At 59.6% G+C, this 27,123-nt stretch overlaps 1 protein-coding gene across 6 annotated transcripts in view; it reads left to right on the forward strand.

Moving 5' to 3' along the window:
• Positions 1 to 22,557, forward strand: part of SRCIN1 (SRC kinase signaling inhibitor 1) — a 38,804-nt gene extending 16,247 nt beyond the window's left edge. For 2 of the 6 annotated variants that reach the window (XM_048926681.1, XM_048926682.1), the window contains exons 5-20: positions 8,206 to 8,398; positions 8,840 to 9,038; positions 9,447 to 9,540; positions 9,930 to 10,735; positions 10,928 to 11,020; positions 11,114 to 11,157; positions 11,435 to 11,613; positions 11,734 to 11,909; positions 12,074 to 12,204; positions 12,757 to 12,904; positions 13,780 to 14,092; positions 14,460 to 14,709; positions 14,803 to 14,957; positions 15,071 to 15,223; positions 19,955 to 20,092; positions 21,835 to 22,430. In XM_048926681.1, the coding sequence (XP_048782638.1) occupies positions 8,206 to 8,398; positions 8,840 to 9,038; positions 9,447 to 9,540; positions 9,930 to 10,735; positions 10,928 to 11,020; positions 11,114 to 11,157; positions 11,435 to 11,613; positions 11,734 to 11,909; positions 12,074 to 12,204; positions 12,757 to 12,904; positions 13,780 to 14,092; positions 14,460 to 14,709; positions 14,803 to 14,957; positions 15,071 to 15,223; positions 19,955 to 20,092; positions 21,835 to 21,954 (3,192 nt within the window). In that variant the 3' untranslated portion in view covers positions 21,955 to 22,430. Of the gene's footprint in view, positions 1 to 8,205; positions 8,399 to 8,839; positions 9,039 to 9,446; positions 9,541 to 9,929; positions 10,736 to 10,927; positions 11,021 to 11,113; positions 11,158 to 11,434; positions 11,614 to 11,733; positions 11,910 to 12,073; positions 12,205 to 12,756; positions 12,905 to 13,779; positions 14,093 to 14,459; positions 14,710 to 14,802; positions 14,958 to 15,070; positions 15,224 to 15,682; positions 15,812 to 17,040; positions 18,154 to 19,954; positions 20,093 to 21,834 lie in introns of all 6 variants that reach the window. The other 4 variants (XM_048926677.1, XM_048926678.1, XM_048926679.1 and 1 more) reach the window with 4 other exon arrangements.
• The last annotated feature ends 4,566 nt before the right edge of the window (positions 22,558 to 27,123 follow it).

The following is a 27,123-nucleotide window of genomic DNA, read 5'->3' on the forward strand; positions in this document are numbered from 1 at the left end:
CAAAGAGGTGCGTTCCTCAGCTTCAGCTCGTGAGAAGGCTCTTATGCTCCAGGTCGAGGCGTTGTGTGGAGGTGAAACCGTTCCCTGAGTGAGAGGAATCCGTGCCTTGCCCTCACTTGGGCCGCAGGCGATCCGTGCCGCTTTGCAGTCGCCTCACTGCTGCAGGGATGAGGGCCGCGTCCCCTTAACAGCAGGAAAAGGACAGAGCAAAGCCCGTTGCGGGTGGATTCTGAGCTCAGCAGGACAGCTGCCTGCCCCCCTTGTGCTCTTATGGCTGTCGGTAGGGCGGCTGTGGGTCCCAGGTCGGTCGGTCGGTGCTGAGCGCAGCCGAGGATGCGGTGCTCATCGATACCTGCACCCAGCATTGCACAGAGCAGACCCAGCGCCTTGCAGGCCGTCACCCCGTTGCCTGGGGGTGCAGAACGCGTGGCCCAGAGCTGCCTTCCTCCCTCCTCTTCTTCCTCACGGGGCTGCAATGGCAGCGCTTCAAGGCCGGCAGCGTTGCTGGCTGACCTTGGCACGCCGTCTTGGTGGGTCTGCTCTTCCTGTGGATAAAACAGGCGCTGTGCTCGGCTGGCAGCTCCGAGCTGAGGAGTCATCAAACACATAATATGAGCACTTGTTCCCAGTGCTCATTCCTGAAGTGCTCGCAGTGCAAAACGCGTGCGAGCGGCAGCTCTGTGCACATCCAGCTGTCTGCGTCCTCCCTGCTCTGACATTTCCTGGGCCTGAAGGGGTGGCACAAAAGCTCTGATTTTCATTATTATTATTATTTCCCCCTTTCTTTTCTTGTAAGGAATGAAATGGGGATGAGCTCTGAGCGCCAGCTGTCCCGAGAGCAGTTGGGTGTATGCAGGGAGCATTGCTTCACCCAGCAGCGCTTTGCATTGCAGGCAGATCATCCCATGTGGGACTGCGTGCAGCTAAATCTGCCCAGTGCTCTGCACCTGGAAGCTGCTGACCTGGGGTGTCAAGGGAGCCCTGTGCTAAGCTGATGTGTGGAGCAGATGCTGGAGGCTGCCTCGCGGCCACGTGTGTCCTGGGGTCTCCTGGCTGTGCCCCCCCCCTTGGCCAGGGAGCCACCATCCTATGGGAAAGAGCCACAAAGGGTCCCAGGCAGGACCTGCTCCCCTCACCCCTGTGTTCCTGCTGCGTCCCCCCTTTCACCCACAGGCAGCTGCTGGCTGCAGATTTGGGGCTCTCCAGGTGTGGGCTTTGGTTTGCCACGCTCAGGATGGAGATGAGGAGATGCTCCTGGTCTCACTGCAGAGAGGGTCTGTCCCCAGCCATGGGGTCTTCTGCACCCCATTGTGTGTCTGCCCCCTCAAACAGCCCCAGTGCATCCCTGAGCCCTCTGCCCTGGCATCTCATTGGCTCAGCTGCCGGTCCCTGAGCTCCCCTGCCATGTGTTTTGTCAGCACCCACAACCAGAGTGATCCCTGTTCCATTTTTGGGTTGTTCAGGACCCTCCTCCTGGGATCTGCAGGCTGGGATGGCTCCCAGAGCCCAGCCCTGCTGCTGACTGGTGTAGATTGAGGGTACCTGTGTGTGTGTGAGCACAGCCCCCTGCAATTCCTCGTCCCCTTCTCTCCCATCCCCTTCTTGCTGCTTTCTCCTGCCCAGCTTTCCTTCCGCTCCCCGGCAGCCCTGAAGGATGCAGTAATTTGCTTATTTTTGGAAGATGCTGTCACACGAGGCAGCACCACCATTGAGCAGAGGATTGGATGCAGCTCCTGAGCAGCGGGGAGTGGGGGGAAGGGGGGGGGGGGGGGGAGAAGTGGGGTAAAACAGCCCCAAGGAGGCAGGATGCTGCCCTCACCCCAAATCCATCTCCTGTCGCCCATCCCCAGCACAGCCCCATCCGCAGGCACAGCTCAGAAGGATGGATCACACTCATCTCTGCTGTTTTCCCGTTGCTTTTCTCCTGGATGAGCCTCTTTCAGGCTTGGGAGGAATAAGCTTAGGAAAAGCAGCCAGGCTTCCTCTGTAGGGTGGCTGTGCTTATCCTTCCCATGGGATGGGAGTCACCCCCAGCACCAGGAGGTGGGGTGTCCCTGTCCCAGCTCTACCTGTGCTGGGTTGGCACAGCTCTCCGGGGTTCCTTAGGAGCACCTGCTGCTCCATCCCATCCTATTGGGCAGCAAGCAGCAGTTTGGGGAGCTGACGCTGTGGGGGAACCCCACTCCATCCCGTGCACATCTGGCGGCTGCGCACATCTGGCGGGACGCCCCCTTCCTTTAGTCAAGGGGTCTGGTTTAAAAGGCTAATCCGATTGGGACACTAATCCTGTTAACATTGAGATCGGGATTAATGCTGGGTTAATCGGGATAATCCTGACAAAATGGTGAGCATTAGGCGCTGGGTGAATTATTGCTGTGCCGTGAGCAGGGGCGCTTTTGGTTCGGGGGTGAGATGCAGGTGGGGTGGGAGGGATGGCCATGCAGGGAACCCCATAGGTGGGTGCACCCTGACCGCCTTTGCTTTGCGCTCAGAGCACCCGGAGCAGCACCCCAGACCTGTGGTTTCATCCACCTTTGGTGCTCAACCCCACTTTCCTCCAGTTCTCACTCCTGTTTTTTCCACTCTTGTGCACCTTCAGGAGGTTCACAATCCCCTGCTGGATTGATTTGTGCTGAGCTTCAGTGCTCTGGGCTGCGCCGGAGCAGCGCACGAGGCTCAGTGTGGCCATTGGTGTGCAGGGAGCTGGGGGTGCACAAGGGGCTGCCGCAGTGTGTGCTGCCCCCAGGATGCTCCCCAAGGGCTGTGCAGCCATAGGAGCCCGCAGGGGCCGTGTCCCATTACCTGGGCTCTGCCAGCAGACCGTGCCACCTTCCACTCCTGGCCCATCAATAATGAAGGATGAGCAGAGTTCGTTAGCAATGAATGAATGAAGCGCTCTGTGACGCAGCGCGTCGGTTTCGTCTTTCCTTCTTCTGTTTGCAGATGGGTGGGAGCTGCTCAGGGCAGCAGCAGAGGCTGTGCTTCAGGGCTCCCTGCCCAACCCCAAGCACCCCAGTTGTGAATGCAGGCCGGCCTGGCTGCAGCACAGCAGCAATAGGACGGGACGAGGCAGGCGGCACTGCAGGCAGAACATCCAGAAATCCCCACCCTCCAACTTCTGTTCCTGCTTCAGGAAAAGAAAAAAAAAGAAAAAAAAACCCTTCAAAATTGCAATTAAATTTTCCTTGGAAGCGTCGACAGCAGCAGAGCTGCGGGAGGCACAGATGTTGTTTTGCTCCCAGCTTTGCTAACAGCTTTGCTTGCTGCTGACCCTCTGTTGGCAGCGTGGGGATGAGCGGCCGCAGCCCTGCCTGTCCCAAGGGGTCCCAATCCAAGCTCCGTGTCCCCGTGCCATGGAAGCCCTCCAAGGAGTGCATCACAGGAGGATGAAATGGGGCTCTGAGCGGCACGCTGTGAGCGGCAGTGAGCTGTGAGCGTTGGGGATTACATGCAGTGTCAATGCAAAGGCTTTTGCAGGTGCGTGGGGTGAGGGGGCTGTGTCAGCTGGGTTCCTCCATCCCTTTGGTGCTGAGGTCTGCCCGCCTGGGAGCTGAGATGCTCTTGGCAGCTCTGCTCCGTGCACTTTTTGCTTTGCCCATCGCTGGCCTCGCCTGATGGAGGCGGTGCTGCAGCATCGCGGTCTCAGCGCCGCACCTTCAGCTCAGGTGGCCAAAGTGTGGGATTTTAGGGCAGAACTGCAACGCCGTCCCTGAGGGCTGCACCTATGGCTGGGGATGGGCCAGAGGATGGAGCATGGTGGAGAGCAGGAGGAGACCTTAGTCCATGTAAGGGGTCCCACTGCCCCCGTCCTGCCCCCACCCGTGCCTGCGGTGCTCCCCATACCTTCCCATGGCTTGTGCCAACCTGTCCCCCCCTCCCCTCTCCCTGGTTGGGTCCCCTTCCCAGCCCAGCCCCATCCAGCACAGTGCTGAGCTCCGGTCCCTGTCCTGAGAACGCAGTGTTCCACCAGATGGGACTGCACTCAGATGCAGGATTAAGTGCTGAGAAGGGGATTACAGGGAGTTAATCCAGATCCATGTCCAACCAGGGGCCGCAGCCGGGCTGTGCGCATGCAGTAAATAACCAGTCGTGGTGCTTGGCTCAGGGCTGGGCTCACCAGCTCCATGCCAGCTGCTGCCCAAGCTGGGTTGGATTTCAGAGACCTTCTCCTTTATCCTGAAGCAAAGGAAACGCAGAGGGGCTGGGGAAGCTGGGGGGGACCCCTCCAGGCTCCGTGCCACCGCAGCAGCAGCGCGATGCTCACTGAGCCCAGCTCCCCCCAGCACTTTGCAGTGCATTATCCCTGTGAGCGCAGCACGATGTGCTGTGAGCACGGCAGGGCTGGGGGAAGCTGCAGCTCCCCCACGCTGCTGCCCGGCTCCAGCCCAGCCCAGCCTGCAGGGTCCTGGGGAGGGGCTGCGCTCAGGGCTGGATGCTGCCTGCAGCAGTAACACGGCGAAGGCTGATCCCAGCCCACTGCAAGGCCAGGTTGGTGCTGGTGGGGGGGGAAAGGGGGGCTGGGTAGGGCTGGGCTGCAGGTGGTGGTAGGGGGGGAAGCTGGGAGCTTCATCTCTGTGTTGCAAATGGTGTTCTTCCCATGGCTGAGGCAGGGCACTGATTGCTGGGGGGTCAGCAGAGAGCCGAGTTAAGGTGTGAGGTTGGGGCTGGGGGTTGTGAGCCTTGCGTGGGAACGACTCTGGGTGCTCTGCTGTGTCCCTGTGTTTTTCTCAGTCCTTCTTTCAGAAGGGCAGGGTGAAGCCCTTCGCTGCTCCTCTGCCCCAGTTCTGCTCCCTTTCCCTGTTCCCTGCCTCCATCCCAGCTCTCTATCAGTGGGATGGGGGGGATGGCTGTGGGTCCCATCGCTGCCCCCACCTCACCCCGTCCTCTGACCACAGCTGGAGCCACGGCTTGAACCTGGGAGTGGGGAGGGAGGGGGTGGGAGGAGGAGAGCAGCATCCTTGCCCAGCCAGGCAGACAGAATGGAACTGCCTCAGCGCTGACAGGAAAGGGATTGTTGGAAGTTTTAGAGCTGAAAGAATCACTTAATTGTAGCTTATTTTTAGCTCCGGGGAGATAAAAGACAAAGCCCCCCCCCCCAAGTCTCCCCCTTCCCCCATCCCACCTCTTCTACATAAGACACAGAACCAAAAGCAGCACCCAGGATGGGGGGTGGTCTGTGCCCACTGCTGCAGGAGGGGGGTTGCAGCCACCCTGACCTCAGTGCCCATCACCACCCCACTCTGTGGGTGCTTTTAGAGCTTCCTTTCCCCACTCTGTGCCCAGAGCTGCAGCGTTACCATCCACCTGTGGCCTTGGGCAGCTTTTGTTTTGCTTTGGGCAGCTTTGTTTTGCTTTGGGCAGCAGCACTCCTCTGCTTTCCGTTCACCTTCTGCCCCTGAACTCCTAAGAGCGCAGAGCAGCTCCAGCTGCATTAACCCTGTGCTGCAATTTCAGGCAGAAATGGGTCATCTCCCAGCACGGCATTGCAGGGGCAGCCAGGGGGGGCTCCTCCCCCTCCATCCTTCTGCTCGTGGCACCATGGGAAGGGTCTCGATGCCTGGGGTATGGGGAGATGTGGGGCTCCTCGGGGGCAGAGCTGGGGCTAAGCTGCCCCTGGGGGACCCAATGCCTTTGCTCCACAGTGCTGCTGGAGCTGGGGTGCCCCCACCTTGCACCCAGCCTGGGGTCAGGCAGCAGCACAGCCACGAGCATCAGCTCCTTCACAGCACAGCAACAGCATGGAGGTAGATAAGGCCCCTGGGATGAGAGGTGCTCTGCGAGGAGGAGGATATTCCGCTCGTTGTTGTGTGCTTTGATATCTCACTCCTCAGCTGTGTGATACGGTCGGGGCCAGGAGGGGAATCAGGTTTCCATTCTGGAGTCATTGTGTGGGTTTGATGTCGGGTTTCGATGGATGCTCTGTGCCTGCGCCCTGCACGCAGCCCTGGCAATGCTTGGCCAGGTGAGGTGTCCCCCACAAGGGCTCTGTGGGGCTGTGGGGGCCCCCTACCCTTCATTGACTCCCAGCAAGGCAGGATTCAACTCCCTTGGGCATCTCCAGACAAGGAGAAGCGTGGCTCTGGATGCTTGTTTGAGCCTTATTACCTGAGAGAGGGATAAGTCATTAGTGAGGCACTGCAATAAAACACAATTCCCCTGAAGTCAGCTCATTAATGGTCCACAGGAGGCCAAGGATGTGGCTGTGGTGCTCTGCAGGTGTCCCAACCCTGCGGGTGCCTCCCCCTTATGTGACAGAAAGGGCAGAGCCCCCCCCCTCCAGAGCATCAGGGTCTGCTCACCCCTTTTACAGCAGCACAAAGTGGGTTGAGGCACCCGTCCTGCCCCACTGCCCACTGCAGGGGCAATGCTGGGGTCCTGGGGATGTGGGGTGGCCAGCATTGGGGGGTGCCATGGGGGGGGGGGGCTCTGGGGGTCCTGGGGATGTAGGGGGATGCGTGCCATGGAGGTGCCCTGCAGAGGGGTGTGCTGGGGGCTGTGTAGTGCTGCTGGTCCCTGCTTGGGTTGCTGTCTGAGCACGTGAGGCTGAGCATCAGGCTAATGATCAGAACAGTCCCTTCCGGGCTAAAAATCCATTAATTTTCATCTTGACCTCTTTTTTTTTCCTTTTTTTTTCCTTTCTTTTTTTGGTGGATGCCACAATGAGCTCCATCAGAGCAGCTTAATTACCTGAGGTCAGCCAAAGCTGTGGGGCAGAGGGCAGGAGGGGTCTGGGTTCACCTGGGGGAGGGAGGGGGGTGGGCAGCTCTCCCTGCAGAGTGCAGCAGGGCGCAGTGCTGCCATGCTCACACACCACGTCCCATAGCAACAGCGATGCTACATGGCAACAGCAACCCCCACCACCCTGCTGTGCTGAGGATACAGAGAGCCAGAGACCCCCCCCACCTCACCCCTGGGGTGACAGAGCACTGGGGATGGGGGTCAGCCCTGAGCCCCCCATCTTTTGCTGCTGCAGGGCCCCCCCACGTGCAGTGCTGCTTTGCTCTGGCCCCGCTCCCCTCCTGCAGGAAACCTCTCCTAATGGCAGCGTGCAAAGCATCTGTGCTGCCTGCAAGCTCTGCCTTCAAACAGCACCACCAAAACGAAGCAGTCAATTTTCCAGCAATTAGCTACAGCGAGAACATTTCAAGTTCTAGAAAACCCCGCCCCGCAGGATTAATTAAATCCTCCAATTAATGTCTAATTTAAATGACGATGATGGCTGTTATCATTCCGTATTGATTTTTCTTTTGGCTCTTAGAAAAGAGCTGCTGTCCCTTCCACGCCGCCTTTTCCACACCCCAGGAGATGTTTGTTCTCCTGGGTTCGTCAGCGTTAAATGTGTGTCTGGGAAATGGAGCCGTGCTGGGCTGGGCTGGGTGATGCACTGGGTGCTGAGCTGGGTGATGCACTGGGTGCTGAGCTGGGTGATGCACTGGGTGCTGCACTGGGTGATGCACTGGGTGCTGTGCTGGGTGCTGTGCTGGGTGCTGTGCTGGGTGATGCACTGGGTGCTGTGCTGGGTGATGCACTGGGTGCTGTGCTGGGTGATGCACTGGGTGCTGGACTGGGTGCTGTGCTGGGTGATGCACTGGGTGCTGTGCTGGGTGATGCACTGGGTGCTGGACTGGGTGCTGTGCTGGGTGATGCACTGGGTGCTGCACTGGGTGCTGAGCTGTGCTGGGTGCTGAGTGCTGATCTCAGGGGCTGTCCAACCACTCCTCCCAGTGCACTCCTTTTTGCTTAACCCACAGATATCAGCTCACGACACCCGTGTCCGTACCCTCAACTTTTATGCAGAGGAAATACGCTTGGCCGTGTGAAATTGGACTCCTGGCATATTAAATTTTTACTGCTGTAAACCCAAACCCATTACTTTCCCTTTGCTCAGGCAGCCATAAACCTCAGTGCTGGTTTGCTTCTAGGAGAAGCTGGGCATTTATGTATCCCGGGAGCTGGTTCATTGCCGTAATGGATGTGTAACCTCCTGTAATTGCTAAGGTTATTCCTGTGCTTGCGTGCGACTCCTGGCTCTGTAACCAGCCAGCCAGCGCTGGGTTTCTTTGCAGTGGGTTGCTTGGAATGGCTTTGAAATGTGGAAAACACATGTGAGCAGTGCAGGGCTATGGGGTTAGGGGTATGTGGCCATACACGTGGGTGCAGGGCACAGATGGGTGCTGGGCTCTCACCTTCCTGCTCCCCTTGCAGACCAGGAGCTCCCGGCACTCACAGGGCTCCCAGCCTGGCCTGGCTGATCAAGCCAAGCTCTCCTTCGCCTCGGCTGAATCCCTGGAAACCATGTCGGAAGCAGAGCTGCCCCTGGGCTTCAATAGGATGAACCGGTTTCGGCAGAGCCTGCCTCTGTCCCGCTCCACCAGCCAGACGAAGCTGCGTTCTCCAGGTACTCCAGCACTGCCCCAGCCTTATTGCATCCATGCACTGAGAAATGCAACCCCTGCCACGGTGCAGCATTGCTGATTGAATCCATGTGTTGGGAAATGCAACCCCACGGTGCAGCATTGCTGATTGCATCCATGCTTTGAGGAATGCAACCCCACGGTGCAGCATTGCTGATTGCATCCATGCTTTGAGGAATGCAACCCCACGGTGCAGCATTGCTGATTGCATCCATGCTTTGGAAATGCAACCCAACGGTGCAGCATTGCTGATTGCATCCATGTGTTGGGAAATGCAACCCCACGGTGCAGCATTGCTGATTGCATCCATGCTTTGGGAAATGCAACCCCCTGCCCACGGTGCAGCACCACACCAGGACGTGTGAGCCCAGCAGCTGTGGGGATGTTGGCTCAACCCCACTGCTCTCTGCTCGCTTTGCTTCCAGGGGTCCTCTTCCTGCAGTTTGGGGATGAGACGAGGCGTGTGCACATCACCCACGAGATCAGCAGCATGGACACCCTGCACGCCCTCATCGTCCACATGTTCCCCCAGAAGCTCACCATGGGGATGCTGAAGTCTCCCAACACCGCCATCCTCATCAAGGACGAATCCCGCAATGTCTTCTACGAGCTGGAAGATGTCCGGTGAGAGACAGACAGACCTGGGGGGCAGCTCAGGAGCACTCAGACCCAGATTGGTGGCACAGAGCACTGAGTGCATCCATCTCAGGGCCATGCTGATGATGGAAGCCTCTCTGCCGTCCCCATCAGTGCGGGTGGGATGACTCTTGCAATGGGAAAGGGTTTCCTTGGAGATGGTGGAGGGATTCGGGTTGGTGTCAATGCCCTGAAAAGACTCCTTGGCAGGTGGTGCTCATTCAGCTCTGCAGAGCCAAAGCAGCCCCTGGTGCTGCTGTCTTGTGCCTCCTGCCTGGGCACGGCCACCAAACCTTCCCCTGGGACCACTGATGTTGGCTGGGGCTCTGTGAGCAGCATGGGTGCAGCCCTGTGCGACTGCTGGGGCTCTCCTCATGGCTCTGCCTCTCCTTCCAGCGACATCCAGGACAGAAGCATCATTAAAATATACCGAAAAGAGCCGCTCTATGCCTCATTCCCTGCCTCGCACATCACCAATGGTGACCTGAGGGTAAGGAGCTGGGGGCCAGGGGGGTGGGCAGCGCCCCGGTGTGGGGCTGGGGTTGGTGCAAGGCAGGAGGGCGATGAGGAGGGCATGGCGATTGCATGTGTTTGTGGGAGGAGTCGTGGCTGCCATTCGTCTTCCCCAGTCGCGGCATTGTTAAAGGAATGGATGTTTGGGGCCTGGCAGCGGGGTGTCATAAATAGGGGATTCATAATTAGGGGATTCATCACGATGAATCATCCCGCTCTTGAAGGAGAAGGAGGGAGCTGCCATTTGCCAAAGCCAGGGGGTGACACGTAGGGTTGCTGGTCCTCAGGGCTGCCACCCCCAAGGCAGGGAGAAGATGACCGGGCACAGCAGGATGCAGCGCTGACCATCCTTCCTTCTTTCCACAGCGGGAGATGGTTTACACCTCCAGGGAATCCTCTCCCACCCGCCGCCTGAACAACATGTCCCCTGCCCCCCACCTGGCCTCAGGCTCCCCCCCACCCGTCCTGCAGTCCTCGTCCCCCTCCCGCTCCCGCATGTCCTACAGTGGTGGCCGCCCACCCTCCTACGCCGGCAGCCCGGTTCACCACGGCGAACGCCTGGCCAGCCTTCCCCCAGCACCCGGAGTCTCTCCCAGCCCCAGCGCCATCCTGGAACGTCGCGACGTCAAACCCGACGAGGACCTGGCAGGGAAAAACATGGTGCTGGTGAAGAACGAGGGGCTGTACGCCGATCCCTACGGCATGGTGCACGAGGGGAGGCTCAGCATCACCTCCACGCAGTCTCTGGCCGGCATGGGGGACCCTTTTGGTTACTCGGGGGGGCTGTACAAGCGGGGCTCGGTGCGTTCGCTCAGCACTTACTCGGCGGCCGCGCTGCAGACGGAGCTGGAGGACAGCCTGTACAAACCCAATGCACAGATCTACAGCGATACCTACGGACCCGGACTGGGTTTCCGCATGCCCCCCTCCTCCCCACAGAAGATGGTGGAGGGGCAGAGCCCGCACAGCCCTTATTCGGGGCCGCCCAGCCGCTCCTCACCCGTCCGGCAGTCCTTCCGCAAGGATTCCTGCTCCTCTGTCTTCATGGAGAGCCCCGTCAGCAAGCCACGCAACCCCGGTGCTGCAGGACCTCCTGAGCTGTTCCCTGGCCCTGGGGACCGTCCGCTCTCAGGGTTCAGCTCCCCGGTGCCAGCCAAGGACACGGAAACGAGGTGAGAAAGGGCCTTGCTGAGGTTTCCCTGTGGAATTGGGGCTCTGCTGGGTGGGTTGTCCTTGGGTATGACTGGGGAGCGGGGCAAGGTTCCCTATTGCCGGCCCTACAGAAGCACAGGGTCGGGTGGTGAAGTGCTGCCTCTAACCCTAAGGGTGTCACTACCCCTAACCCTCACCCCCTGTCCTCGCAGGGAGAGGATGGAGGCCATGGAGAAGCAGATCGCCAGCCTGACGGGGCTGGTGCAGAGTGCCCTGCTCCGTGGTTCTGAGGCTGAGACCCCCAGGTAAGGAGGAGGGGGCAGGAATGAGATCCAGGGGGGCTCCTCTGGGCCGCTCCTCTGCGCTCCATGTTCACCCCTTCCCCTCTTTTGTCACAGTGAGAAGACTGAAGCCACCAATGGTGGGACTCCTCCATCAGCATGTAAGTGGCTGGGGAGAGGTTTGGAGATCCCCCCCTCCAGTGGTCATCCCCACATCCTGGGGCAGTTGTGGGTCCTTGTCCCCAGGGGCCCCATCCCACACTGGGAGCTTCAGGCTCACATTTGTTCCAGGACAGAGTTGGTGGCAGTTCTAGGGACCGAGCAGCAGCACTGCTGGGCTGGGACACAGTGGGGAAGGAGAGGGTTTGTGGGGATCCCTCCCACCCAAGCTGCAGTTCCACGTCCCAGCATCGTCCTCTCGTCTCCCCCACCCCACAGCAACCAGCCGCAGCGGCATGGGGACCCCAGTGCCTGCACCCCCCCCACCCTCTGCCACCAGCACACCGGCAGGGCAGCCCACAGCCATCACCCGCCTGCACATGCAGCTGCACCTCCACGACCTGCAGCAGAACGCCAGCGACCTCCGCAACCAGCTGCAGCAGCTCAAGAAGCTGCAGGTTGGTACCGTGGGGTCACCCGACCCAACCCCTGGGGGCAGGGAATGCCCCTTTCCTGGTGACCTCGTGCAGGTCAGCCCACCCAGCCTTGCTTTGCCCCCCCCCAAACCCCCCCCCCAGCTGCAGAACCAGGAGACGGTGAAGACGATGCTGCGGCGGACGGAGACGGAGATCAGCGTGCGGGTGACGGACACCATGCGCAAACACGAGGACCCGCTGCAGCGCCAGCGCAGCCTGGTGGAGGAGGAGAGGCTGCGGTACCTGAACGAGGAGGAGCTCATCACCCAGCAACTGAAGTGAGCATGGGGTGGGGACCCTGCTGCCCACATCCCCCTCCCTGGTTCGCTTCCTCCACCGGTGCCGTCCCCATCCCTGGTGTCATCGTGGTCCCCGATGCGGCTCTCGTTTTCCCACCCTCCATGGGGACCTGGTGCCATCCTGCCCTGCTTTGTGCTCACAGTGACCTGGAGAAGTCGGTGGAGAAGATCCAGAAGGATCTGGCGCACAACCACCGCCTCATCCCAGTGCAGGAGCTGGAGGAGAAGGCCGTGGTGCTCAAGCAGCTCGGGGAGACGCTGACAGACCTCAAGGGTGAGCGGGTTGCCATGGGGCTGCATCAGTGCTCCACCAACTACCAGAATCAACACAAGTCCTCCCAGCAGCTTGCTTGTGCTTGGCACTGCTGCCCCTTCCCCATGCTGTCGCCCACCCTGTACGCACTGCTGTTATTCTGCTGCTCCTGCAGCTTTCTCCATTCCACGTCTCAGTGCAGAGTGGCAGAGCTCCGGATCTGGCAGCAGTCACTGAGGCAGCAAGAAGACACGAGGACAGTGGGGACAAGGGGAGGGCACAGGACAGGGGTGGCAGCAGCTCTGCTCTCCTGCAGTGAGATTGCCTGACGCTAAGCAAAGGGAGTGAGCTGCTCTGTGTCCCCCCAGCAGCACATCTGTGGGTCCTGGTGACCGAGTGCCCATCTCTAGGGCAGCACTGTGCCCGAGGGCTGCAGTCAGTGCCAATGGGAGGTGGGTTGGTGATGGAATGGCGAGCGCAGGGAGGTGCAGAGGCAGCAGCCCGGGCTCCCTGGGACCCTTCCATCCAGACACGATGGCAGCAGGGCTCTCGGTGACCCCGCTGTCCCCTCAGCCCAGTTCCCCAGCCTGCAGAGCAAGATGCGGGTGGTGCTGCGGGTGGAGGTGGAAGCTGTGAAGTTCCTCAAGGAGGAGCCGAACCGCCTCGACGGGCTGCTGAAACGCTGCAAGACGGTGACTGACACACTCACCCAGATCCGCAGGTGAGCTCTGCACCCGACCCCTGGTGCTGCCCCTGCTCTGTGTCCTCCCCATTGTGGCATCCCATAGCCGGGTGTCCTGGGCGCACCTCGTGGCACACGGCCTTTGGGTGCTCCTGTGCTGCTGTGCTGTCTGAGTTGTAGATGAAAATTCCCAGAGCAATTGACAGAAGGTTCCTTTTTCTGCTCAGAAATCAGAAGGAAAAAAAAGAAAAGAATGGTTGAATAACCCAAAGTGGAACAATCAAGTCCAACCCCAGTGGATTGAATCCCATTCCTACTGCCCCCAGTGCTGCTCAGTGTGCATGTGGGAGCCCCTCTTTGAAAGCAGCTCCTTCCTTATCGCCTTGGAAGAATGTGGCCGCGTATCTGGGTGCGATGGGAGCACTGAACGGGGCCAGAAATCTCATTCTTGAGGAGCAGAGCTGTTGGGGTGGAGGAAACCATCTCCAGAGCTCACCTGCCCGTTCCCATTAGGAGACCTTTCAGCAGAGCTCACTGCTGGGGCAGGCTGTGTTGCTGGGCTCGCCCCGGGCGCTGTTCTAGCCTGGTTTTGTATGGAGATGAGCTCGTCTGATGGCGCAGCACACTGATCTGCCTACCTGTCACTCTCCTTCCCTGATAACTGCTGAGTCCAAAGGGCGATTTTGGGCAGATCTGACAGAGGGGTGGAATTTGGAGAGAGCTGCTTTCCTGCAAGGTTCGTGCACAGGGACGGGCAGGTGGAGGAGTTCGTTGGCATGCGCTGCTGTGGGAGAGCAGACACTGGGGATGCAGATGAACACAGAGCTGCGTGCATTTGTAGAGGGCTCCAAGACGGTGCTGTAACCCAGCGCCAGCACTTATCCCAGTGAATGCCTTCCCTCTGTCCCCTGCAGGCAAGTGGATGAGGGCGTGTGGACCCCCCCCAACAACCTCAGCCAATCCCCCAAGAAGATGGCCCCCGAGACAGACTTCAGCAAAGGGCTGGAGCTGGAGATGCCCCCGAGCCCCCCCGTGAGCCTCCACCACCTGACAGCTGGCACTGAACCCCTGGGCATGCCCAGCTTTGGGCACAGCCCCCCCCAGACCCAGAGCCACCCTTCTAAGAGCAATAATCCTTCCCGGGCTCCAGAGATGGTGCCTGCCAAAACCCAGACGGGTCCTGAGACGCCCAGTAAGAAGAGCGCAGACAAAGCTGTGTCTGTGGAGGTAAGAGCCTGGGGGGGGGTGGGGGTCCTGCCTGGGGGGCTCCTCTAATGGCTCTAACCCTACTGGAGCATCCAGCTGAAACTGGGGTGCATCCTCCCTAGTGGGTTTGGAGCTGATGGAGAGTCTTAATAGTGGAAAGCACCAAATACTGGGGAGATGCAAGGTGCAACTGGGACACGGGGGGAAGGGGGGGCTCCAGCACAGCCTGGGATGTCTCAATGCTGAGTTAGAGCAGCACTGGTGTGGGCTTGGTTGTGGGAGATTGTGGGGCAGCGGGATTCAGTGGGGCAATGGGGAGGTGATGGTGGGACAGCGGGGTCACACGTTGCCCATAAGGGCAGGGCTGCAGTGGGCTGTGCTGTCACAGGCTGCTGAGAGGGACTGGGAGGAGAAGCGGGCAGCGCTGACCCAATACAGTGCCAAGGACATCAACCGCCTCCTGGAGGAGACGCAGGCTGAGCTCATGAAGGCCATCCCCGACCTGGAGTTTGCTGCCAAGCACAAGCAGACCACGGGCAGCAGCAGCGCCGCGTCCACGCCGGAGCATAAACCATCCAAGCCTCAGCATGCACAGAAATCCACGGGGAAGGTGGATGCCAATGGCCGCAGAGGCTCAGGTACGGGGAGAGGAAGGGGGCTGCCTCGGGTTTGTGCAGGATTGGGGGCACGGACGGGGGCAAGGCTCGGTGCCAGCTCTGCTTTCTGCTCAGATGAACTGACGGTGCCGCGGTACCGCACCGAGAAACCTTCCAAATCACCGCCTCCACCGCCACCCCGCCGGAGCTTCCCCTCATCCCATGGGCTGACCACCACCCGCAGCGGCGAAGTCATCGTCACCAGCAAGAAGGAGCCTGGCTTTATGAAGGTGGGTGGTGGGGCTGGGCACGTGGTGGTCACCCCATGGTGGTCACCCCATGGTGGTCACCCCATGGTGGTCACCCCGTGGGTGCAGCCCCCTCACCGCTCGCTGCCCCACAGAAAGCAGAATCAGAAGAGCTGGAGACCCAGAAGCCACAGGTGAAGCTGAGACGGACGGTGTCAGAGGTGGTGAGACCTGCATCCACCCCACCCATCATCGCCTCTGCCATCAAAGATGACGACGATGAGGACCGCATCATCGCGGAGCTGGAGGTGAGCACAGCAGCGTGGGGGCACGGGAAGCGCAGCCCACCCAACTCCAGGCGTCCACAGGAGCAGCTCTGGGAGAGATCCCCACACAACAGCACAGTGGCTGCCATCCCCATCCTCACCCCATCGGTGGGGACATGGGGACATGCAGCACTGCGGTGACTGTCCCCATCCTGCCCCCATCCTCATCCCTGTCCACAGGGACGTGAGTGGCTGTCCCCATTCTCACCCCATCCCTGGAGACATTCAGTACTGCAGTGACTGTCCCCATCCTGTCCCCATCCTCATCCCATCCACGGGGACATAAAGCACAGTGGGGGCTGTCCCGTGCTTGCTCCATCCATGGTGACGTGGGGACGGCACGATGCTCTCCCACCAGTGGCTGCCCCCCCATAGCGCTGAGCCCTGTCCTGGCTGGGCTCCATCTCTGCCCTCCTCCAACGCAGCTGTTTGACTCCCCAGGTGTTTCAGAGAAGCTCTGCCTCCCCTTTCCTCCCCACGCTCCGTTACGATCCTCTCGCGGCTGCCGTCTCCCCTGGGCACGCAGACATGTGGCCCAATGGAGCCTCCGTTGCAGCCGAAGGATGGAAGGTAACATCCCTCCTCCTGCAGATCTCCTCCTGGCTGGCTGCACTTAACCACCGCCTCTCCCATCTCTTAACTCACTTCTTCCTTATCCGGTTTAACCAACTAATGGCTTCTCTTCACTCCTCTGCTCACTGCCACTGCGCGTGCGGCACTGATGCGGCACCAACTGAGCACCAATGTGACACCGGGCTGCAGCCCTGGGGCAGAGGCTGGGGGGGGAGGAATCACTGCTCTGATGGCACTGAATGGGGCTGCAGATGGTGATGCACAGCACTGCAGGAGGGAGGGGAGGGGATGCTGGGAGCCCTGGGCTGCATCTCACCTCTTTTTGTTCAGCAGGGCATCGGTCATGGGATGAAACAGAGCAGTGGGGATGGGATGGAGCAGAGCAGCAGGGATGGAGAAGAGCAGCAGGGATGGAGCAGAGCAGCAGGGATGGAGCAAAGCAATGGGGGTGGGATGGAGCAGAGCAGTGTGGTTGAGGTGGAGCAAAGTGGTGAGGATGGAGGAGAGCAGTGGGAACGGAATAGAACAAAGTGGTGAGGACGGAGCAGAGCAATGGTGTCAGCAGATGGAGCAGAGCAGTGGGGCAGGCGCTGTGCTGTGGAGCAGAGGCCTCGTTGCTGCAGCTGAGGGGAGCAGCTCTCCTGTCAGAGCATTTCTCCTGCAGAGCACGGCCTTCTGCTTTCCCCTGGGTGCTGCACAGCTCATTGCACATCCCTGGGACTGTAACAGACAGGTGAGGGGAGGAAGGACAGGCTGTTCCAGGTGACTTCTTGCTGCTCAGGGATTTAAAGGTCTGGCACCCACTGCAGCTCATTTGCAAGGGCTCATCCCTGCCTTCAGATCTGCTGAGAGCAGCACGGGGATGAGCAGCAGAGGGCTGCACTGTGCTCTGACACAACTGTTGTGCTGGTGCAAGACAAATCTCAGCCAGACCACGGCACTCAGGTTCCCACACGCATCGGGGAGGTGCAGCAGCACCAGCTCTGCTTTGCTGAAGACTCCAGCTCACTTGTAGCATAAACCTCCTCTAAAGTTGCCATGCCCCTGTATACACCCATGGGGAGTGCTGGAGCCCCTCCCAGGCTGAACAAATCCTTGCAGCGATGCCTGGAGGCACAGCAGGACCCGAAATAACCCGGCTGCTCTTCCCCAAGCAGCTGCCATCCCCCCAGCACGGCATCCCACGCTGCTCCCAGGCCCTTAATCTGTCTGACTTCTCTACCTAGGAGCTGGCAGCCCCAGCAGCCCCGGGGAGCAGGGCTTTCTCCCTCCCGCAGATTGTGCTCACCCACTGGGTGTCTGCACCGCCGTCTCCTGAACCCGAACCCGCAGTGGAACAGCACTGCTCTGAGCACGGGGATCCCGCTGGCCATGGAGGAGCAGGAGGGGAGCACACAGCCGAGGTGGGGAGGAGAGGTGGAGTGTCAGCCAGCAGCCCCAGCAGGTCTCTGTATGCAGCTGGGAGTGCTCCAGCCACAGCCCTGCAGCCCCTGAGCACTGCACCCCGCACACTGGGAAGGACACGCAGGTTCCCCCTGGCACACGGCGAGGTCCCGGCTGTCCCGAAGCACAGAGCGAGCTGGCCGGCAGGAGGAGCAAGTGGAAACCCTGCTCCAAGCTCTGCCAGAAGGCACGAAGGCAGCAGCAAGGTTTCTCCTCGGTGCACTTTGGCTCCTTGTCCCCAAGGGACGGTCATGGCACTGCCCCCCGGTGAAGGGCACAGCATCGCCCCACAGCTCCCTGGTGATGCAGAGCCCAGAGATGGAGCTGGGCAGGATGCATCCCTCCCTCCTGGATGTGCACGGAGGGAGCAGCACGGCAGCACACCGGTGTCAAGATCCAGGTGCCCCCCAGGCCTGCAGGGCAGCAGATGGAGCCAGGCTGGGCACCAGCCATGCGTGGCAGTGCAGGATCGGAGCTCTGCTGGGGCTGAAGCGGGGGGGATGGCAGCTGGGGGGTTCCACAGCCCCACTCCTCAGGGAAGGAGCGAAGCAGAGGGGTCCCCCCTGCACAGCATGTCACCACGCAGCAGGGAGATTTGTGAAGGTGCCTACCAGAGACTGAATAGCCTGGAAGAAACCATCCGTGAGCTGGAGATGACCATCAACGAGATCAGCAACCACCGCTCAGCTGAGGCTGCGTTCCCTGCAGGACTGCTGGGACAGGCAGCAGCCAGGGATACCAGCCAGGAGTCTGAGGATGGTGTGGGGCACAGTGAGCACTGTGATGATGGCACTGCGCTGGATCTCAGCCAGACCAAAGCTGATGCTGCCAAGAGTCCAGCCTTGAGCCACACCAAACCGCCTCTGCTTCCCAAGCCGCAGCTCGGCTCGCCTCAGGTTTATTTCCTGTTACTCCTCTTGCCGTGCTCTGCCCTCGGATCTGCTCTGATGTCTGCTCTTCCTCCACCTCCACCTGCTCCCTCTCTGTGACTCTACCTCCAGGCAGAGCTGAGGTGCGGCACCCATCTCCTTTTGGAGCTGATGTGTAAAGGCAGCAGCACCAGCACCCACCTGCCCACTGCCACCTCGCGCCTTCCCGGCTGTGCACCAGCTCTGGATCCCACCCTGGTGGCTGCAATGTGCCATGCAGGTGCAATGCTGCGCTCACTGGCCTGCAGCTCCATTGTGTCAGGAGCAGCATTTGGCAAAGGAGCCCTCATTTGAGCCACCAGGGGTTGGCTTTGGAGGGGGCCGATCCACCCTCCAGGCGGCGGGTGGCAGAAGGCTTCCATGCTGCTGCTGTTACTGGTTAGGGGGCACGGACCCCCCCTGGGCTGGGGCTGCCACCTCAGACCCTACGAGTGCAACTGCTGTGTGCACATCCCACACCTCAGGGTCCGTCCTGGCTGCTGGGCACCCAAGGAATGAGCTCTGTTGGTTGTGCCCGTGGTGTTGGGTGAGCAGAATGGGAACGCAGCGCTCCTCTCCATCCCGTTTTGCACGAGCACTTTTCCAAGGAGCTGCGCTTACGGTGCGACTGCAGAGCACCAGATGTTTCTCCTAATTAAATCACAGCTCAGGCTCCCCAGCGCCGTCCAAATGGGTTTCTGCTGGAATCTGCAGCAGCCACTGGGCTTGCTGAATAACTGGAAAAAGGCTGTGGGGTTGGGGGGGGGGGAGCAACCACCCCCAGCTGCGCACAAGTCAGCCCTGCTCCTTTATTAACAATCAGTGCTGCTGAATGAATCTCCTTTTTCATTTGCAGCAATTATCTCAGCCCTGTTTCCTGGTAGCACCAGGCCTCTCACTGCAGGAGCAGCCCTCTCCGGTGGGTGTAGCTGCAGGTTCTCCTCTGGTCGGGTCCTGGAGCAGAGCCATGGGGTGGATTTATGGCCGTGGCTGGCATGCGTGCTCCCAAAGCAAAGCTGAGAGCAGGGCTGGGCAGGAGGGGCTCTGAGCTCAAATTCGAGCACCAGGCCCAATCCAACGCCTGCCTGGATGTAGGGGGATGCAGGTGGGAGATGGACCCCCTGTGCAATGGCTTCAGGGGTTCCAAAGGAGCACAGAGGGGATCCCAGAGCACGGGCAAGGAGGACAGGCACTGACATTCCATGCAGGCAGCAATGCTTCTGATCTGACCCCAGAAACAACCTGCTGCCTCTGACCTGGTGCAGCCAGAGCATCGTGCGTGTGCTTTTGGGGCAGCACAGCAGAGCCACTTTGGCCACCAGTCCAGGCTGGCACAGGGCAGGTGGGCTTTTGGGGTGCCAATACAGAGCGCTCCTCCTGCTGCTGCTCTTGCAAGTCTTTGTATCTCAGCCCGTGCAACCTGTTAATAAAAAACCTCTGCGTTCCCACTGTCGCCGTTTCCACCTGGAATCTTGCTTCCACCTGCCGTCGCCTCCTGTCCTTTTCTTTGGGCTGGGTGCTTTCCTCCTACCCTCCACCCCACAGTGTTTGCTCCTCACCCCTGTGTACGTGGCAGCAGGGGCTGGCGGTGGGTCCTGCCCGCTCCCTGGGCTCCTGTGGCACACGGAGCTGATGACCCCTCCTCAGCTGCCATGACTGTGGCAGAGCCCTGTAGCCCCGTGGTGCTGGGAGGACTGGGATCCCACAGTGCCTGGCTGCAGGCTTGTGCCTCTGTGGGTTTCCCTCTGTTCCGAGCTTTGTAACCTCCCCAAATTCTCTGTCCCAACAGAGTGGTGGCGTTTCCATCCCGCCCATGAAGATGGTGAACCCGGCATCCAGGCTGAAGCAGAGCCAGCAGGGCAGCCCCGACAAGAGCAAGCACATCAAGCAGAGGATGGAGTACATGAGGATCCAGGGACAGCAGCAGGTAGCCTATCTCTAGAGCAGGTTCCCAGCTGCAGGCTGCCCACAGCCCCTGCTCCCCCTGCACTGTGTGTTATGGGGCGGTGGGCACGGGGTTCCTGCAGTGGGATGCTGGGGTGGGGGATGCAGCCCTTTGCTGAGCAGAGGGTGCAGGAGGCACTTCTGTGCCACGCTGGGGGAGCCCAGCACCTGGAGCTGTGCTGAGGAGGGGGTGCTATGGGTGGGGGCTGGAGCCCTGCAGTGCATCCCCTATGCACCCTGTGCCAGGAGGGGGGGTGGGGGGGATGGGGTGGGGGCCACAGCAGCTGGAAGAAGAGAGCTGGGGGATGGGACTGTGCCTGTCCTCAGCCCAGCACCGACCCCATCCCCATCCTTGTCACTGGGACCGATTGCAATCTGGGTACCACAGCCCCATCCTGCTCCTTCCTTCCCTCCCTCTCCTGCCCCAGGTCCCAGCACCGCCCCTCCCTGCACCGGGCAGCATCGAGTCTTCCCCCATCCTGTCCTCCTCCCCTCCCTTCTCTGTGTCTCAATCCCTTTCCCTGGGCCTGTCCTTGGCAAAGAACCCCATTTTGCTCGTTCTGTTGGATCCATAAAAGAAAGGAGGGGGAAAAAAAAAATAAGAGAGAAGCCAAACAGCCTTACTCCCAGCTGCCTCCATTTGCAGCCAGGGTGAGCGATGAGGAGGGGGGATTTTATGCAATTGGGGCAAATTGTCTGAACAAAACGAGCCCCTCCCTCCCCATTGGCCCCAGTTGTGCATGAGGGCTCAGCACTGGTGCCATTTGTCACTGCTGTCACCAGGACACGGCCGGGGCAGGGGCACAGCTGCCCTCAATGCGCATTGCAGCCCCTCACCACCTCCTGGCGCTCACAGCCAGGCTCCTCCTGGCAGCTTCATGCAGCTCTCTGCCCCCCGGCCCCCAAACCCAAGGCCACACAGCTCTCCATGATGCCACCAAACCCTCAGCCTGGAGGCCAATCTCACCTGGATGGCAGCACCATCACAGCCCCCTCCTCACCAAGGACCCCTGGACCCCCTTGGATCCCCACTGTCCTTTGCTCAGCGCCCACCCCCCCTACTCCAGAGACCCCTTTCCGAGCCCCTTCCCAGTGCCGACCCCTCCGGCCGTCGCTCCTCTTGGCCTCACCAGCAGCAGGGTCTGTCGGTGTGGCTGCTGGCAGTGGGCTGGGGGCCGGGGGGGGGGCTCTCAGAGGAACCACAAGCAGCACGGCTGCGGCACCCTGGGCGCACAGCGCAGCCCGTGCCCACCCTAACGCTGCCATTCTTGTCCTCCCCCCCCCACCTCTCTGCCCCATCCCCTCCACCTGCTGCCTCTGTCCGCCTGTCTGTCCTCCTGTCCGTCCATCCGTCTGTCTCTCTCTCGTCTCGCCCCCCCCCCCCCCCAACCATGGGTTCCCCCCCCCCCCCTAAATCCAGTAACGCGTGGAACCAGCTCGTCTCGTGCTCTCTTTGTGGTGGACCTTTTCCAGCTGCTTGACCTCAGGCCTGAATCAATGCTGCTTCTGAACAAACTCCTGTTTGGTTCTGTTTTCTCTCTCTTTTGTGTTTGTTTTGCCTCCCCTTTTCTTTTGATTTTTCCTGGTTTTGTGGATATTTTGCCTTTTTGGTTTTTTTTCGGTTGTTTTTTTTGGGTTTTTTTTTGGTCTCTTTTTCTTACCACACTGTCTGACTCTCCTCCCTTTCTCCTCCTCCTCCTCCTCGGCTCTCACTTCTCTTTCCAGGCCGCTAGACCATCCAAAGATCCTAGCGAGGCTCCCCCTGCAGAGAAACCCACCTCGGGCAGAACATCCATCCCCGTATTGACTTCCTTTGGGGCAAGGAACTCCTCCATCTCCTTCTGAGCCTCCTTGCCAACTCCAAACATCATTTCCCCACTCTGGGGCTGGGCTCCTCCTGCCCTGGACTTTGTCTCCTCGAGGCATCTCCCCCCATATCCATGTCCCACCCCACATGGCCAGCTCAGCCCGGCTGCTGCCCCACGCCTCGCTCCAGACATCCAGCCACAACCACTTGCTGTTTCTTTTCTCTCTTTCTCTTCCCCCCTCCCCTTTCTATGATTACGATTCTTTTCCACCTATTTCCGTTGTTTTCTTTTCGGTTCTTCACCTTTTCGGTTCTCCCCCCCCCTCCTCCTTTCCCTCCCTCAATTCCCCCCCCTTCCTCCTCCTCCTCCTCCACCGCCGTTTGCTGTTTATTGAAGAGCTCTCAGAGCTTCATCCCACGAGCTCCAAGCAACAAGGACCCAGCAGGCAGAGGGGGCAAAAAGCAGCAGCCGAGGACCCCCCCCCACACCCCCCCCAGCCCTCTGAGCTCAGGACACCGCATGGGGACGATGCTCCAAGGCCACCTGAGGTCGGTGCTGCCCGAGGAGCATCGCAGTGCCCAGGGAGGTGGAAGGCCGTGATACATGGGGAGGTGGGGGGGGGGAGTTTGGGGGGTTGGGGTGCTGGAAAGGGGGGGGGGGGTTTGGGGGGCCACCCCCACCGCCGCCGTTGGCGTCGTCCCTATCGCTGTCGGTTCGTTACGTAGCACTTTAATGGTTTGTCTGTGTTCCCCCCAAGGGAGAGGGGGGGGTGCTGTGATGCTCTGAGCGTGTGGGGACATCGTGTCCCCTTCGCCGTCACCCTGTGCCCTCGGGGGCATTGGGGACAAGTGAGGCCGTGCCCATGTGGGGACCCCGTGTCCCTTTTGACGTCACCCTGCGCCCTCGGGGACAAGTGGAGCTGTGCCCGTGTGGGGGCACCGTGTTCCCTTCCCCATCCCCCTGTGCCATTTGGGTTGTGGGGGACAAGAGGGGCTGTGCCCACGTGGGACCCCACGTCCCCTTTGCCATTGCACCGTGCACTTGGGGGCGCTGGGGACAAGAAGGGCTGTGCCTGTGTGGGACCCCACGTCCCCTTCGCCATCACCCTGCGCCTTTGGGGACATGGGGGGACAAGAAGGGCTTTGCCCACGTGGGGCTCTGTGTCCCCTCCTCCATCACCCCGCACCCTTGAGGAACACGTGAGGACAAGAGGGGCTCTGCCCACGTGGGAACCCCATGTCCCCATGCCTCCTCCCTTGGGGGTACGGGGGGACAAGAAGGGCTCTGCCTATATGGGAACCCCAGGTCCCTTGGGGACGGGGGGGACCCACAGGGACAGCAAATCCAAAGCCCCCCCATTGCAGCAGGGTTGGGGGGGAGGGGTGAATGCACCCCCAACCCCATATAGAGCCCATGGGGGGCCGGGGGGGGGGGGAAGGGAAGGGGAGGGGGGGGGGGGGGGCACGCTGGGTGTGTGTGCATGTGTCCGTGTGTCCGTGCCGTGCTGTCCGTCCCCAGTGCAACAAAGAGATGGAATCACTCTTTTGTTGGTTAATTCCTTCGTCTTTGGGTTGGTTTTGGTTTTAATTTCTATTATTTATTCCTTTCCCCCCCCCCTTCCCAGACCCCCAACCCCTCACCCCCCCCCCCCCAGACACCTAAAATGCTTTTTGGTTTTGTTCTGTTGGTTTTTGTTGGGTTTTCTTTTGTATCTCGTCGTTTTTTGTACAGGAAAAGAAAAAAAAAGAGCCTTTTTTTGGATAACAAAGGAAAAAAAAAAAAAAGACAAAAAAAATACGCAAAAAAAAATTAATAATAATTAATAATTAATAATCACGATGCAATTTCTTTGGATTGCAAAAAAGAGCAACTCTTTACATTTAAGTGAAGTGTCTTAACATTTTCTATATTGTTTTAAAGGCTATATTTACATATGATATATATCTATATGATAGACGTGATATAAATATAGAGCTGGAGATATTTAAAGGAGGGGAAAAAAAAGAATAATAATAATAATAATAATAATAATAGATCTCTTCCCATCCACTGTGTGAAGGTTTGGGTTTCCTTCCCTGTTCTGCTCTGATGGTGAGGGGGTCTCCCCCCCCTTACCCCCCCCGCCCCCCCCCTTCCCCATCCCTGTGTCCCCATGGCCCCCAATGAGGCCGGGCTGGGGGCCAGCAGCTCCTGGCAGCAATAGCAGTCATTGGATGATGCCTTTCATTTCAGGTTGTTTTAATTACTCTTTAATTACTCTTCATTCTCCTTATTTTTATTAGTAGTGTTATTATTATTAATTTATTTTTCTCGGTACCAAAGTGGAACACTGTAGCAAAGCCGCAGCTTCTTATAGATGGGGGGGGTTTATTTTGTGGGGTGGGGGGGGGGGTGGATCTTTGTGCCTGGTCCCCCCCCCGGTGCTGCGCCATCATCCCTGTGCTCAGTGCACAATGGGGGGGGGCGCACTGTGGGGCTGAGTGCATTGCAGCCCCCCAGGGGGGGTTGTGGGCACAGGGCTGGGGGGGGGGGGGGCTGGAATTGGGCTGCAGCTTTGTGTGTGCAGCAGTGCTGTGCCTGGTTGTGCTGTGTGCAGGCCAGGACCCCCCCCTCCCCCCTTCCCCATATCTTGCATGGGGACCCCCACCCTCCTCCCCCCCATTGGCACAGTGAGGAGAGGTGGAGGGGGGGGAAGGGGGGGGGCGTGAGGATGCTGCCATGTAAATGCAGAGCTGCAGCAGTGCTGCGTCCTGGGTGTGAGCAACGCTAGGACCCCCCCCCAAAGCTTTGCACCCCCATTGGCAGGAAGCACAGCGGGGCTGAGAGCCGGGGGGGGGGGGGATTGGGGGGGAGGTGGGGGGGGGGGGCATGGGGATGCTGCAGTGCTGACACAGAGCTGCAGCCCCGTGTCCTGGTGTGTGCCTTATGCATGCCAGGCCCCCCCCTCCTCCCGCCCCCCCCCCTCCAAACCCCACGCATGGCATCCCCCCACCCTGCGCCCCTATTGGCACAGAGCACAGCTGGGGGGGGGGGGGGGGGGGGCTGCGGTTCAGCTGTGAGCTCAGCTTTAAGTGAGGGGGGGAGGAGGGGAGAGGGGGGGACGGGGGGGGGAAACAGCCCTTAAGTTTGCATTGGGTCCCAAGTGAAGCATTGGGACCCTCATGGACCCCCCCCCCCCCCGGTGTGAGCTGAGCGCTGCCCATCCTTCTGGTGTCGTCGTCGTCGTCGTCCCCTCCCCCCCGCTGTCCATCGGGCTGCCGTTCTCTGTGTGTCCGTCTGTCCGTCACTTCAATGGCATCGTGCAAAAATAAATCGATAAATCCTCCTCATCGCCAATAGGAAAAGAAAGAAAGAAAGAAAGAAAGAAAGAAGGAAGAATCGCGTGCGGGCTCCCGAATGGGGGAGAGGACAGAAAGGGAAAAAAATAATAATAAAAAAATTTTAAAAGGGGGAAAAAAAAAAGACAAAAAAAAGATCCTAAAATACCCGGCACCCCCCCCCCCCCCCCCCCCCCCCCCCCCCAAAAAAAAAAAAAAAAAAAAAAAAAAGGAAAAAAAAAGGAAAAAAAAATACGAAAAAAATGAAATAAAAAATAAAGCATGTGTCGGAGGCTGCATGCGCACCCCGCGGTGCCCGCCTGGATGGAATCACCTCGAAAAGGACAAAAAAAGACGTGAAAAACCCCCCAAAATACCCAGAAATCCCGATTTCCTGCTGCTCTTTCGAGGCTTCTCCTCGGGGTTCCGTTGTGTCTCTTCGCATGGATTTTTTCTCGTGAGCTGTGCTAGCGGTGGGGGTTGGGGGGGGGCAACAAAAGGGGGTTTTGGGGTGGGGGGAGCGTCTGTGTGTCTGTCCGGGCGCCTGGGGGGGGGTTGGGGGGGGGTTGTAGCGCTGTGTGTCTCGCGATCTCCCGGCGACGAAAGGGTTTGTTGCTGTTGGTTTCGTTTTATTAACGCCCCCCCCCCCTTTTCCTCCCCCCTCCCCACTTTTTTTTTCCTACTTCTTTCTTTTCTATCAGAGCGTCCGGCTTTAATACGAATCAATAAAGACTTTTTTGTTTTCTCTCTCTCTCTCTCAAGCCCTTTATTTCTTTTAATCCCCCCCCTTCCCCCCCCCATCCATCCATCCATCCATCCCTGGGGAAAGGCACAGCGATGCGAATCACCCCGAATCACCACTTTATTTCTGTTATATAGACCAGGACTCGGGGGGGGGGGAGGAACTGTGCAGATCCCGACCCCCATCTGGGGAGGTTGGGGGGGTTTGGGGCACGACGCTCATGCAGAGGGGTTACAAAGTGAGTGCGCGGTCGGGGCTGAATTTTTCCACCGAGTCTTTTAAGAAAAAAAAATCCTTATAAATCCTTTTTTTTTTTGTTGGTTTTTTTTTTTTTTGGCGTTATGTTACACTTCGGGAGGCCGTATTTACACCGAAAAGGGGGAAAAAAAATAGAGAGAGAGGAGGAAAAAAAAACGAACGACGACGAGGGGGAAAAAATGAAAGGAACTTTACAGCAGATGAACTTTACAGCAGATATCGGCAGAACGGGTGGCAGCGACGCAGAACGGAGCGACAGGGACTGACTTCGTGTCCCACCCCCTCCCCATAACCTCCCCCCCCCCTTTCACCCCCGACCCTGGCAGAGGCTGTGGGTCCCCACCGCGTCCCCAGGGTAGGGGACACCTCACACCCCCCCCCCCCCCCTTTCTAAAGTGCTTCTCAGGTCGCTAAGCCTGGGGGGATGGAGCGAGTGGCACCGGGGGGGATAAAGGGGGGGGGTCGGAAAGGAAAGCTGTGATGCGCCGTCCCCCTCCTGTCAACCTCCTGCCTCGTAACCCCGAGACCCCCCCCCCCCCACCCCCGACGCTGCCCAACCCCTGCGAGGCCACCGATGTCCCCACGTCCCTTCTTCCTTTTGGGGGGGGGGGGGGGGAAGGGGTTGGACAACCTCTGCCGCAGCAGCCAGAGAAGACGCCCGCACTTCGCATGGCCACGGCCGGGCAGCCCCCAGGGTTGGGGGGCATGAATGGGTTGTGGGAAGGGGGGGGCCAAGGGCTCGGCCCTCCCACCATGGCATGGAGTTGGGGACAAGGGTGGCTTTCGTCCCTCCTGGGGCTGCACCGAGGCCATAGGGAGAGCGTTAAATAACAGCACAATTAAATACAAGCACAAAGGCAAGTCCTTAAATTAAACTCTGTGGCCCCCC

Source organism: Lagopus muta, chromosome 25, assembly GCF_023343835.1.
Source record: "Lagopus muta isolate bLagMut1 chromosome 25, bLagMut1 primary, whole genome shotgun sequence".
NCBI classification, from domain to species: Eukaryota; Metazoa; Chordata; class Aves; order Galliformes; family Phasianidae; genus Lagopus; species Lagopus muta.